This window comes from Cynoglossus semilaevis, chromosome 14 (genome assembly GCF_000523025.1).
Source record: "Cynoglossus semilaevis isolate Cse_v1.0 chromosome 14, Cse_v1.0, whole genome shotgun sequence".
NCBI classification, from domain to species: Eukaryota; Metazoa; Chordata; class Actinopteri; order Pleuronectiformes; family Cynoglossidae; genus Cynoglossus; species Cynoglossus semilaevis.
The window spans coordinates 7011371-7024298 of record NC_024320.1 but is presented as its reverse complement, the minus strand read 5'-3'; the positions used below and the strand labels follow the sequence as shown (position 1 = coordinate 7024298).

Below are 12928 nucleotides of genomic sequence, written 5' to 3'. Positions count from 1 at the left end.
CATGGCTGCAGTACTGTCGTCATTCTGCCGGTTGCATGTTTAAACCATAGACTCTTAATAGGAAGCTTGGTTTTCTGCTTTCACATACCAGTTGTGTAAGGGAGGGCTGAGACCACACTCTGTGAGAAGATAGATTATTGATAGGTTTAAAGTTGTCTGTCTTTCTATTCCTCCATCTATCTATTGCAGGATTCTTGCCAATGCACATCCCTTGAAAAAACCCCATGTACTCGCAGCAAATAATACATGACAGATTAGAGCCTGTAGTTTATTAAAAAAAGGGAAAAAAAATAGTTCCCTTTCTTAATTTTATATTCCTGTTTTCAGTGGGTTTTACAGTGAACTGCTTACATTTACAGGAACAAAACTGAACAGCAAAACCATTGTTGCATGTTAGCATTCTGAGCGTTGAACTTGTGGCTGGTAGAAATTTCTCTTTAGTCAGTAATTGTAATTCCTTTTAGTTTCTCTCTGCATATCTTAAAAACCCTCTAAGGACTGGACCACCAAACATTTCTTGGGGTTTGCAAATCTTACCTCCCATCTCATCAATGAAGACGATGTTTAACATCTTCAGTTTTTTTCCTATTTAAATTTGTTAAAATAACACATTGATTTTCTTAGTTTTTTTTCCAGGTATGAAAGCTGCTTGCTGACTGCTGCCGTCACAGGTGGCCTTTCTGGAGCAGGGGACAGTAGCTCCTGCTCCAATTTTTGACAGTCCCAGTTTTGACTCTGACTGCACCCAAGAGAAAGGAAGCAATTAATGAATTTTAATGAATTTCTAATAAAAGCTGCAGATGAAGGGAGGGAAACTTTTCAAGGGCAGCACCGCTGACGGGCAGCATCTGTGACTTTGTAAAAACATGAGTAAATAAAACATGTTTGTTCAGGTCAAATTAAATCCACACGGTGTTGTGGGGCGGGGGAGAGGGGTATATAAGGGTCACATTTACCTTCTGGTCTGCAGTGACTTTCAGGTCTTAACACTTCAATGTTACGGCGCACAGTCACTGCAGTATATTCCAAGCAAAAAGCGGTGTGACTTCGGAAAAATTACAACTATACAGACTTGGAAGAATGTCTGTATAGTTGGAAGAATGTCGTTCTGATAATGTCATAAAGTTTTCTGTTCATTCTTTTCAAGTCCTGATGCCCCCAATGATCCTCTTGTTGTGGGTATAGTCTTTGTTGTTCAGTGCTCTTCAACTTCAACTCACAACTTTATTTTCGTACACCTGCACCTTTTTCCTTTTAATTTGATATATATATGTATGTTTATATGTATCTATGTATATGTATACATAGATACATATATATAGATACATATCTATGTGCCATATATATATATGTATATATATATATTATATATATGTATGTATATATATATGTATATATATATATGTATATACTGTATATGGCACTGTCCCCACACACTGCTTAACCTGCCCCCTGCTCACTTTGGTGATGGGTAAAATGCAGAGGTTACATTTCAGTTTGTGCAGTGTCAAAATGACAAGTAATTCACTTTCACTTCAGTTTCACTAAAGGAAGCACGTACGTAATGGCGCCTCCCATGGCAGTGTTGGTTGCAGAGAGTTGAATTTTCCCATTGTGAGACAGAGTCCTATGCAGGCGGCGTGGGCTCCAATCCAGGGCTTGCAAGACAATTATGACACTTATTTGGGGGAGTAGTGGCCTGGTGGTTAAGAGGAGATGGTTGCAGTTTCGAATCTACTAGGTGTGCCTATACACTGCCCCCTGCTTACTCTGGTGATGGGTCAGAAGGAGAGAGGATAGAAATGTGATTGTGTGACCATAAACTTCTTCATTGTAATTTAATTTTTTTCCCTCAATGTGTCCCCAATACTTGGACATAATACAAATACTTTTTAATTTCCATTTTGTATTATATTCTCTTTCAAAATTACAAATATCCATCCATTTTCATCCACTTATCCGTTAGCGGGTCGTGGGGGCAGCAGTCGCCACCCAAACCACATTGCATCGTACCAACCCCCCTGAACCTTCCTGCAGGTGGTGAGTCCACTGGAAGGTACCAATCGCCCTAACCGGGATTCGAACTTGCCCAGGAGGTGAACCCTGGGGTTCCACACCAACGACAGAGACATTGACTCTGGGCCAAAGTGCCACAAATTACCAATAATGTTAATGATTTTATATGCCATAGTTTTTTCTTGCAATCCAGTTGTAGTCAGAAATTAAGTGTTTTTGCATTTTGTGAAGACAAATGGTAACAATTTTTACCTTAGTTATCCCAGAAATATCAAAGCACATTTGGGATGTTCTAAAGGCCCAAAATGTTGACAAAAGGGCATTCTAAAATAACTGTACTGTTACTGCGCTTTTTGAATCAATTACACTTGATATTGATAATGATATTCAAATGGGTCCAATGGCGAAGGTAAGAAGAGTGTCTGCTATTGTATGTCCCAGAACTGATTATTGTTACATTGTTCTGGAAGTACCCTTGAAGTAGCTCTCCGTTTTTTAAAAGTTTGGTGACCCCTGCTCTAGAATATTCACATTAGCTCACTGTCATGTCAAAAACACATACACCACATCTGTATTGGTGTGAAATGAAATCTCCATGTTTCAATATGTTTCTTCAACTGCAGGAGAACCTCAAGTGGGCCTGGATCAAAATCAACTCCAACAAGTCACGGAGCAGCTCTATAGTCGGGTCGATAGTTCTGCATTGTTGGTGACCCAATACCAGTGAGGTCTTAGCAACCTGTCAAGAGCCTGGGTAGATGCTACAACACAAGCCTCAAGGACAAAGACCAAGTGCAACAGGTAAGGCAGGACAATCTGGAAAACATCGACCCTACTGCCGGGAAAACTCAAGCTTTGGTGCCAACAGTCAATACTCAAGGCAACCAACCATCTATTGGCACAACGGACAGTTTACCATCACGTCCTGTGTTTTTATGAATCTGCATTCTCTAGTTCAAGTTGGGGTTGAGACCCTAGAGGCCGCACGGAGACATTTCAGTCAGCTGCAACGTTTTCTTTTTGTGCCACAGAAGAGAGATTTCCCTGATTGGTCATTTTTATTTACCTTGTTCAATGACAATGGCTGTGCAAGCTGTTTTATTTATTTATTTATGTTTGCAGTTTGGTGGAATTTACGACAAGAGGGGGCGCTGCAGAACAAGTTTGGAGGCCACTGCTATAGTAGAAATATGTCTACGTTCCACCCCGAAGGTGCTTCACAGTTCACTACGTGGTAAGTACTGTGAGAGATATTCACCATCTGAAATACACACAGTGGAGAAAAAAACTGATGAGACTGTGTTTTAAAGTTCTAAATCAGGCATGGGCAAACTACGGCCCGGGGGCCAGTTGAAACCCGTTTTTTTATTTGTAATCTGGCCCGCAAAACTTGTCCAACTTATATAATTAATTTATATTAACATTATATTTCATTTTAGTATTTAGCCTTAATGCCAGACCCTAGTTCATACTAACGCTCCATCTATCTGACCTGACCCGGCCTCCCTGTCATATATTAGAACCCATTGTGGCCTGCGAATCAAAAAGTTTGCCCACACCTGTTCTAAATGTTTCTATGTAGTATCAGTTTATCTTAAAAAGACAAGTAAAACTGTATTTTTATTAGATCATATAGTGTGTGTATTTATATGTAGCTGTGTTCAGAGTGTCATGTCAGATGATGTGTTCTACTTTCTACATTCTCCCTGAAGGGTCTCTGTAAACGTCCCAGATCTGTCCTCTCTCTCTCTCTCTCAGTCTCCCTCTCTTTCCCCCGTCCCTCTGAAACATTTACAGCACAGACGTAGATGCCTTCTGTTGAGGCAGATCTGCCAGATCATGATGGTAACTTCACACTAACTGTCAGTCAGCACTGGAGCAGGTCACTGTCACTGTTAAACTCTCCACCTCTGCCTTTTCATCTCTGAAATGGCAAATAGACCAAAATTGCCATAATGACTTTTATTATTTGAGTTGCCAAAACGAAAAAACTTAACTTCCTTCCTTATTGACTGTTGTCCATGAAACTCTAAACTGTAAAGAATCATTGTCAGACTCCAGTAGTAGTCGTCCTGTCTTTGGGTGATGGTCTTGCCATTGTCTCCATTTTAATATATTTCTTTTCTTGACTGTTTACAGCATTATGCCCCGATGAAGCAACTGTCGCCCACTAATGTAGCCTACAACCACAGCTGCCTCTGAATCTACTCATTCCTTCCCAGGTATGTCAGCTGGTTTCCATGTTGTTCTGAAACTTATCTCAAGTTATAAAACCCTACAAACAGTTTGTACAGAAATCAGCTTTTCAGCCAATTGTTTAAGCCAGGGGTCTCAAACCCCCAGCATTGGGGGCCTATTCTGTCCCATGAACGCCCTTCATCCGGCCCACAACTAGATAATTTAAGTTTTACCTTAATTGTTGTTGTAGTTTTTAAAAGTCTTTTGTCTTTGCCTCTGTCCCCTGTGTTGCTGCAACAAAATAATTTTCCCAGTGTGGCATAGATAAAGTTCCACCTTAACCTTAGTCTTAAGTACAGTCATAACTGTGGTTTTGTTTAGATTGTGTGAAGAATTCCCAAACCTTTTGACAAAGTCACCTTTATTACAGGTCATGTACAAATTGACAAATATTTAATTCCTTCTGCCAGATTTTTACACAGATTTCCCCTCAACAGGATAGGAATATTAAATGGAATATTCACTGGAACTCAAAAAAAATGTTTTTTATTTGTATTTAAAGGTAAAAAGTATTTTCATCCAAGAGTAGATGTTTAAAAATAAACAAAAATAACGGTCAACTTGGAGAGTTAAGATTTTGGTCCATGCAAGGCCATGCTCTTCAAGGTCCAGAAAATACACAAGCGCGGTCCATGACGATGTTCTTAGAATAACAGTTCTTCTGCTTCTCCATCAGGGGTGCCGTGTTCCTGAGTCACCAGCAGGAGTACGAGAACAGAGGATACTGGCTCCAGTCTGCTGCAGCCACATGATGGTGCTGATGGTGCGGGTGGTGGTAGGTGTGCTGCTGAGCTCCGTGTTCTGCTGAGGGGAGTGTGTGTAGAGCTGGCTGGACGTGCGCGTGAGCTGCATCCACGTTACTGGAAGGGTAGAGGAAACTGCCGTATTCCAGGGATCTAAAAAAAGGAAAGGAACGTCAGACATCTACAGGATCTGTAAACTCTTTTCAATGCTAATGCTAACTAATGCTACTGCTAACTAATGCTAATTAATTAGCAACACTTACACGCTGTGCCAATTTCTGCTTCTTTGCTTGTGTGTAACCAGTCTTTCTAAATGTCAGCAGATATGTTTATATGCATTTTAGGTCAAGTATTTTTAACATCTTTATGAGACGCGATTGCGATAGCAAACTCTTTGGGCTTCTTTCTCTTCCCTTTTTCCAAAATAGTATAATTGGCTACTTTTTCTTCCCTTTTTCCAAAATAGTATAATTTAAATATTAGTCAGCTAACTTAAACAAATTTGTTAGCGAGTGCAAAGAAATGATCTGGCTTTAAATTGAATGTTCTTAATACAGTACTAAATACACACACACACTATTTATATATACATGTATACATGTGTGTGTATATATGTGTGTGTGTGTGTGTGTATGTATATTGAATATATATATATATGTGTGTGTGTGTGTGTATATTGAATATATATATATATGTAAATATGTATGTATATATGTATGTGTATATACAGTATATGCGTATATATGGATGTATATATACACATATATACGCATATATACATACATATACACACACATATATATATATATATATGTAAATATGTATGTATATATGTATGTGTATATACAGTATATGCGTATATATGGATGTATATATACACATATATACGCATATATACATACATATATATATGTATGTATATATATATATGTGTGTGTGTGTATGTATGTATATTGAATATACATATATATGTGGCAATACAATATTGCGACTATGTGGGAATATTGTATTGCCACATCCAATGTGTACTGCCAAATTTATACTTTTTGTATACTTTTTGCTGTATTAAAAACGACTTGACCTTAAGTCCAAAGCCTTGGTATATTACATCTACATCACACACGTGTTAACTTGAGGGTTATCAGTTTATATTTCATTATTTTCCAGTTGAGGGTCTCAGTTGTTTTCAGCTCTTTGTATTTACCTGAGCTCAGACCTGTAGGGCTGATAGGACACGGACACAGGAACCATCTGCTCCTCACAGCTATAGTCGTACTCCTGCATCTCCAGGTTCTCTGCATGAAGACTCTCGGGTGGCTCCTGCTCTGGAGCCCAGGTTGAGTAGTGACCGGTCTTTGGTGACCTCTGTGAATCTGAGGCTAGGTCAGTTTTAGCTTCCTCTGTTTGGGAAGACGAGGGCAACCTCTGCAGGTCTAAGAGGGAAATACATGGAGTCAGTGAAAATCACAGCCTGATTTCCAACATTGTTAGTTTCTCCAAGTCAACTTATGTTGATTAACAAGATTTAAAATAAATGAGGACTCACCTGTGGGAGTGCTTGAAGATATCCTAAGGTCCTTAGCTGGGCGCTTGGCAGGAGGACTTCCATTTGATCGACATCTGAAAATATATTTTTAAAAAATGTATTTTCTTAAAGTTTTCACATAACTAGAATAAAATACATTTTAATGCAATGCAATAAAAAGTACAATTTAATTTCCCTTCATTGTAGAGCAGGTAAAAAGAACTCAGAACAGCTGTTTGACAACTGTCTGACAACATTTATAAAACATTTTTATGTTACATATTTCCACTTAGTTTAAAGAGTACAAACAATGCTTGGTTACACTCTGAGTCAATTTAGTTTTAAATTTTACATTTTGAACAAAAACTGAAAAACTCTTTAATCATGCAAATGAAAAAAAAGAGGTAATTTTGTATATATAAATACGTATATTACCTTTTACTGTGTGAATGAGTTCCTCCTTCCCTGAATCCCTTTGCAAATGGATTGTGATCGATCTTCAGTTTGGTTATCTACATAAATGAAAGACAACATGAGAAAATATTACTTTGTTGTTTTACTCCCAGTTTCAGGTTTTTTTTATAAATAAGTTTTATAAATTTGAATGTTTTAAATGGAACAGCTTTGTACCTTTGGGTTCTGATAAGCTGTCACTGCAGTGAAGGCTGTTTCTGGGAAAGTGAAAGTCTGAAAGTGACTCCAGCGGACGATGTAGGGACTGTCGGCCTGTACCACGTGGAACCTGGGGTAGTAGCGATGCATGGAGTGTAGGATGATCTGAAGGAACAAACAGAACCATGAGCAAAATTCCCGCCTTAAAAATGTCCGTTGACAGAGCATGGTGATGTTCCGGTAGTCTTACGTGGCCATGTTGGTCCAGTGTGTTGTTGGTGAGTTTAACCTTGAGGAAGGACAACGACTGCTTCATCCAGTGACTTCCTGTGGCAGGAGAGTCTGGGTGCATGAATGTGCGACACGGAGGCTGGGGCTCGGCCTTTCCTGCCACCTCCCACTGGTCCTTTTTCCACTGCAGAGGAGACAAGACAAGAAATATACTTAATGACATTTTGGTCAAAAAATAGCTTCACTTTTTAAGAAAAAAATTCAAAGAAATAGTCATGTTTAACTCAGACAATAAAAAAATAATTTGATAGAAGGGCAAATAAATGCAAAAGGCAAAACTAAAAAGTAAATTTTCTAAAAGTTAAAAAACAAAAAAAAAAACAATATTTGAATGCATCTCAACATCCTAACCTTTGGCCAAATTAGAATAACAAGAATAAAGCATGAAGTATTTAAGAATAAACTTTTTCTAGCTGTAAATTAATGGTGAAATGTAACAAAAAGTCAGACAGTTAATGACTTAGTTGGTTCCTAAAATAAATTGTGTTTAAAAAAACTTCTAATTAAGCAACAAACACGAAACAAGAAATAAAATATTAGCACAAAGTTAGCTTGAGTTGGACTTTGGTCATTCCTTATTTCTGCTGAAAGGATGTTGTTTCAAACGTCTGCACCTTCACCCCAACACCAAATGTCCATTTGCATTTCTTTCATTGTCGTTTTCTTTGTTTCCCAACTGTGGGCTATGGCCAGTATGGCCGACCAAATGGGCCACATCTCCTGATGTTTGCGTGATGGCCCACTGCTCCTCATTCACTGATTGAGACTAAAAGGGGCAGGATGCTAATTAATTACCCCCCCTACTGTGAGTGCACAAACAGGAAGCAATGAAGAGCTTTGATATGCAAGGCTGCAGCACAGGGTGGGCAGGACCGAGTCTGGTCGGCCAGACTGAAGGGTTTCTCTACAATGTGTTGGTTTTAACCCTGCAACTAAAAGCTGTTCACTGACCTTGTATTTGAAGCTCTCCACAGGAACCATGTCCATCATGACCACGTAGTTGGCAAAAGGCTGGAGACCAGTGATGCTGACGTTGCAGTGAGGAAACATTCTCCTGAAACAAACACACAAGCACACACTCGTCAGAGGAGCCCTTCTGTTAACTCTCCGGTGTCGACGACCCGGCTGGTTCTCCTCTGGTTCTGCGGCTCAGCCTCATCCTACCTTCCATGCTTCGTGATGATCATTTCTGTCCCGATGCTGTGAAAGGATTTCCACAGACCAGAGTTCTCCAGCGTCACCCTGATGGGACCCTGCTGGTACGAATCTGCTGCAGGAGAGCGAGGCATGGTCACTGTCGACTTCTGTGAGTCTGTGGGAAAATAAAATTGACATATATTCATATTGTCAGAATATATATTCACATCTTTATACTGTGAATACCTGTTCACATACTCAGTTTCACTGTTTAAATATACAGTATGTTCACATATATTTATACCATGCAAATATATAGCCACATATATATTTTTAATATGCAAATACATGTTTACATGTATATTAATGTAAATATATGTTCACAGATGTTTTGCTGTGTAAATAGCAATAAATTCCTTATGCTCCAAATTTCAGGGTTCTGTAAAAATTAAAAATACTTTCAGTAATTGTGTCTATTTCCCAGGCTATTTTAAGGTTAATTTTCTAAAAAAAAATGTTGTTAGATTTCAACCAAATTTAAGTTATTTTTTTCTAGCATTTTAGATTTGATTAAATCTAAATTATCAACCCTGTATTTATTGGATTTATTCAACCCGTAAACATCTGTTTAAGGCTTAATACTGAAAAGCTGCAGAAGGTTCTGGAAAGTTCTGACCAACATTTTTACCAAACGTTAAAAGTCAAAAGTTAAATTCAAGAGAATCGACTATTTGTAAAACAACGGTGTGCAAGCTGCAGCAAAACACTAAAAAATATAGAAACTTCAATTCAACATCAACATTGCACTTACATGAAAACCTGGTGTGATAATGTACCTTCATGAAACCAGGACTCACCTGAGAAGTGTTGCATCTTTTTTTCCTCTTCTTTTCCTTCAGTCCTTACAGCCAGGAGTGGATTCCCTCAAGTTCTGCAACAAAGTGCTGCGTTTGGGTGCTTTAACTCTGAGGTCAAAGACACCAGAGTGTCTTTATCCCTGAGAGGTCGGTCCTTGAACTTGATTGGTCACTAGATAACGGGCGGAGACTAAACAGTCAACACTGTGTGTGGGTGTGTGTTAGGTGGTGATGGGTGAGGAGGGTGAGGTGGAGATGATGAAGATTCATGATTTACTGTATGTTGAAATGACAATGACAGTAATTTATAATATTTATAACTAGAATTCAGAGGCCACTAGAAAATCCTGTCTTGACTCCAAATTGTTTGGCATTATGGTTGTTTTTCCATCACAGGACTCAAATAAATGAAAACATGATTTTTAAATGTGTTTCAGTGAGGAGTCTGAGGCTCAACATACATATAATCAACTCATCACTTCCTCTTGGTCTCCAAGTTAAAGTCCAGGGAGCAGAATTTCAAAGGTGCTGTTGGGGAGGGGCAGCAGACAGAAGGCTCTCTTCCTGGCTGCTCTGGTTGTGTATTGAGCCCACCACCACCACCTTCCACCACTGCAGCAGTGGTGGTGGTGGTGGTGGGCTCTCTGTCCTGACAAAGACCAGCAATAAGGCTCCTGATCCCGTGAAGCCATTTGGCCCTGCCTCCACCTCCACCCCCGCTGTCCGTGTTACCTTAAGTGCCCTGGGAGGAGATGCAGCTCTGCGATGGAGCCAGTTGTTAGCGCCCCGTTAGCATGAAAGGCTGATGGGAGGAAGGGACGACCGTCAGAGGGGGCTACAGAGGAGAACACATTTGAAGTTTACTCCACCAGACATGAATAAATTCAAATGATATCAGAGCTTTTCCAATGAAATGGCAGGTTTGTCTCAGCATTCTGAAGGGGGAGGGGGTGTGCATGTACTGTCTCTGTTTGACCTCACAGTACAGTTGTACAAATCTACTGAAATCCACATTTGTCTTTGGTAACTTGTATTACAATACCCCCACAAATTGAAACAAAAATGCTATATGTTAGCACAAAAAGTACCCTGGTAAATAGTAATTGGTAAAAAGAAGCTTACAGTTAGTTAAAAGGCCTGAAGAGGGACCAGTAACAAATGTCAAGTTTTTTTTAGATCTCAAAATCACAAAACACAGTTGTCTTAATGGAATTTACATTTTTAACAATCAGAATTAAAATTATTCAGCAAAAACACAATGGAATGTACATATGGCCAATGTTTATATTAATAAAATAAAGCAGAATACATCTTTACCAATATTCTAAATGTAGTTTTCAGTTAGGCAAATAAAATCAAAGTAGAGCTCTTACTTGGACGTAACGTAACCAAATTGCAAATACAGTACACCAAATAACTCTTATAACACAGGATGAACCAAAGGTTAGCAAAAAAAACCCAAAACAAATCCAACTTATTACCAAATAATGGCCATTAAATAGTCAAAAGCAGGTATGAAACATTGTAAATATTCTAATAAAATACACTGGAACATATAACAATTAGCAAATTAGCATATAGTTTTTGGTCAAATGTTGAAAAAGTATCATGGCAAAAAGTTTGGTAAGATCCTTAAAAAACGGCCATTGGACCAAATATTAGGTAAATAAAGCAAAATGTTACCAGAAACTGAAAAAAGAGGCTTTAAAGTAAGAATAAACAGAATGGAGTGAATGGGACATACAATCTTCTAAAAAGTTTGAAAAAATAAGAAAACATCTAAAAGTTAGCTTAGTAAAATGTCAAAGTTGGTGTTTCATTTCCTCTTAAGCTAAAGTATGAACACTGGTGTCCAAAAAGTTTTATTGAGGGCAGTGTAGCATCTTTGAATGAACATAGATCTCACCAGCCTGAGTTGCTCAACATCCTTTAGGGTGGTGAAGGTTAGGTCAATATCTGCTGCTTCTGCTGCTGCTCACAGCCGCACTCTTCATCAGCTTCATTTGCAGCTGGGACTCGGAGTGTGAGAAACCACAGGACTTCCTGTGTGCTGAGTTATTTTTACCATCAGCAGATCTGACGAGTGCAGTGTTTGACTGCAGCCTGTCAACCAAAAAAAGAGAGAAAAAAAATCCCTGATGTTAAAGTGTTGATGCTAACATTTGCAGCTTCATCTCGTAGCACCACCCCTTCTGCTAAAGCACACTATTCATGAAGAGATGTGTTTTTTAAAAATATTTATTTAAATTGATTTTAATTTAATACTTTGAGTTTTTTTCATATGATTCTGTTTTTAATTTGTTTATTTTACAATTAGAATTTTGTTATTTTTATTTTCTAATTTTAGTATAATTTCATCAAGTACTTTTTTTATTTTGTTTTAAATTTGTTTATTATTATTAAATTTTTTATTTGCGTTTTTGTGTTCAGGTTTATATTTTATTTATTTTTAGATTTTTCAGTATTTTAAGATTTTCATTTTAAATATTTTAATATATAGGATTATACTTCATTAAGGTAGGTTCAGTAAGGATAAAAAAATATTTTTTCCCCCTGATTTTTACGTATAAAGCAGTGCATAGCTACAGTTTTATATATAAAGCTAAATGCATTTTTATCCATTTTTTGGATTTCTTTTTATCCAAAAATAATAAGTAGCCTATAAGAAAAACAAAAGTGAAATAGATAAAAGAAAATATGTTTCAGTTGTAAAGTCACTGTCCCCAAAGTGTATTATCTTTCTGCCTATAATAAAAACACGTATCAATGTCTGGTGTGTTTTTTTCTCCACAGGGTTGACGGTTATGTCCTACCTTGAGCTGACATTTCTGTTTTTCACATACGTTCTAGGGGTTTTTGCTAACAAGTGAAGCTAGTAGAAGTGTGTCGAAGCTGTGACTCAGCTTTCGAAATGATCAGCCTGCCCTCACATGTGATTTGCTCTGATTGGATTTCTTCTCCATTCACCCCGCCCTAATATTTCATTTCGTCCGAGTCTGTGTCTTCGTAGCGGAGTGATTATTTAGTTTTTGTACTCGGCTGGAGCTGGAAAAAAAAGTTCATTATTTTAAATGTATGCAATTAACATCTTAATTAATCACAGATTCCAATAACAAAATAATATCTGTGTTGGTCGTTAAGCAGTTTCAAATGCAAGTCAATCAGCAAATAATGTCAGGAGGTTGTATTACATTACCAGTAGAGGGCAGCGAAACACAAAATATATCTGAGAATAAAAACAGGATTCATCTTTTTTAGTTAAAAATGGATGTAAATATGGTCTCTGATCACGCTGGTTCATTAGCATTGATTCTTATTGTAAAATATTATTGTAAATCTTATTGTGCAACTGCAAGTTTATTGCCCAATAAATGTTGTCAAGTAAATATTTGCTAAAAACTCCAAAACATGCCTTACTATAGCCTTACCATTGTGAAAAGATCCATAAAAATAAAAAGTCCCAGAAATGCCTAAAATGCTAAATTATGTCCTGAAACATGCTGCCAAGT

At 37.8% G+C, this 12928-nt stretch overlaps 1 protein-coding gene and 1 long non-coding RNA gene across 3 annotated transcripts; one reads left to right on the top strand and one right to left on the bottom strand.

Annotated features, from left to right (window-relative positions):
* The first annotated feature begins 2099 nt into the window (after positions 1-2099).
* On the top strand, positions 2100-5065 carry LOC112488099 (uncharacterized). Its single transcript, XR_003051837.1, has 3 exons — positions 2100-2817; positions 3139-4238; positions 4931-5065. It is a non-coding gene; the product is annotated as an uncharacterized LOC112488099 (long non-coding RNA).
* Positions 4296-11364, bottom strand: LOC103389421 (T-box-containing protein TBX6L-like). Of its 2 annotated transcripts, XM_025062725.1 has the most exons (11): positions 11326-11364; positions 10152-10254; positions 9420-9493; positions 8590-8737; positions 8377-8479; positions 7385-7549; positions 7153-7299; positions 6958-7034; positions 6544-6617; positions 6202-6430; positions 4296-5150 (listed from the first exon to the last, which is right to left on the bottom strand). In XM_025062725.1, exons 3-11 carry the CDS (start codon positions 9433-9435, stop codon positions 4949-4951), a joined length of 1161 nt encoding a protein of 386 aa, XP_024918493.1. In that variant the 5' UTR covers positions 9436-9493; positions 10152-10254; positions 11326-11364; the 3' UTR covers positions 4296-4948. The 2 variants fall into 2 exon arrangements, with proteins under 2 accessions (XP_024918493.1, XP_008323041.1); XM_008324819.3 differs by lacking the exons at positions 10152-10254; positions 11326-11364 and having other exon boundaries at positions 9420-9553.
* Between the last annotated feature and the right edge of the window lie 1564 nt (positions 11365-12928).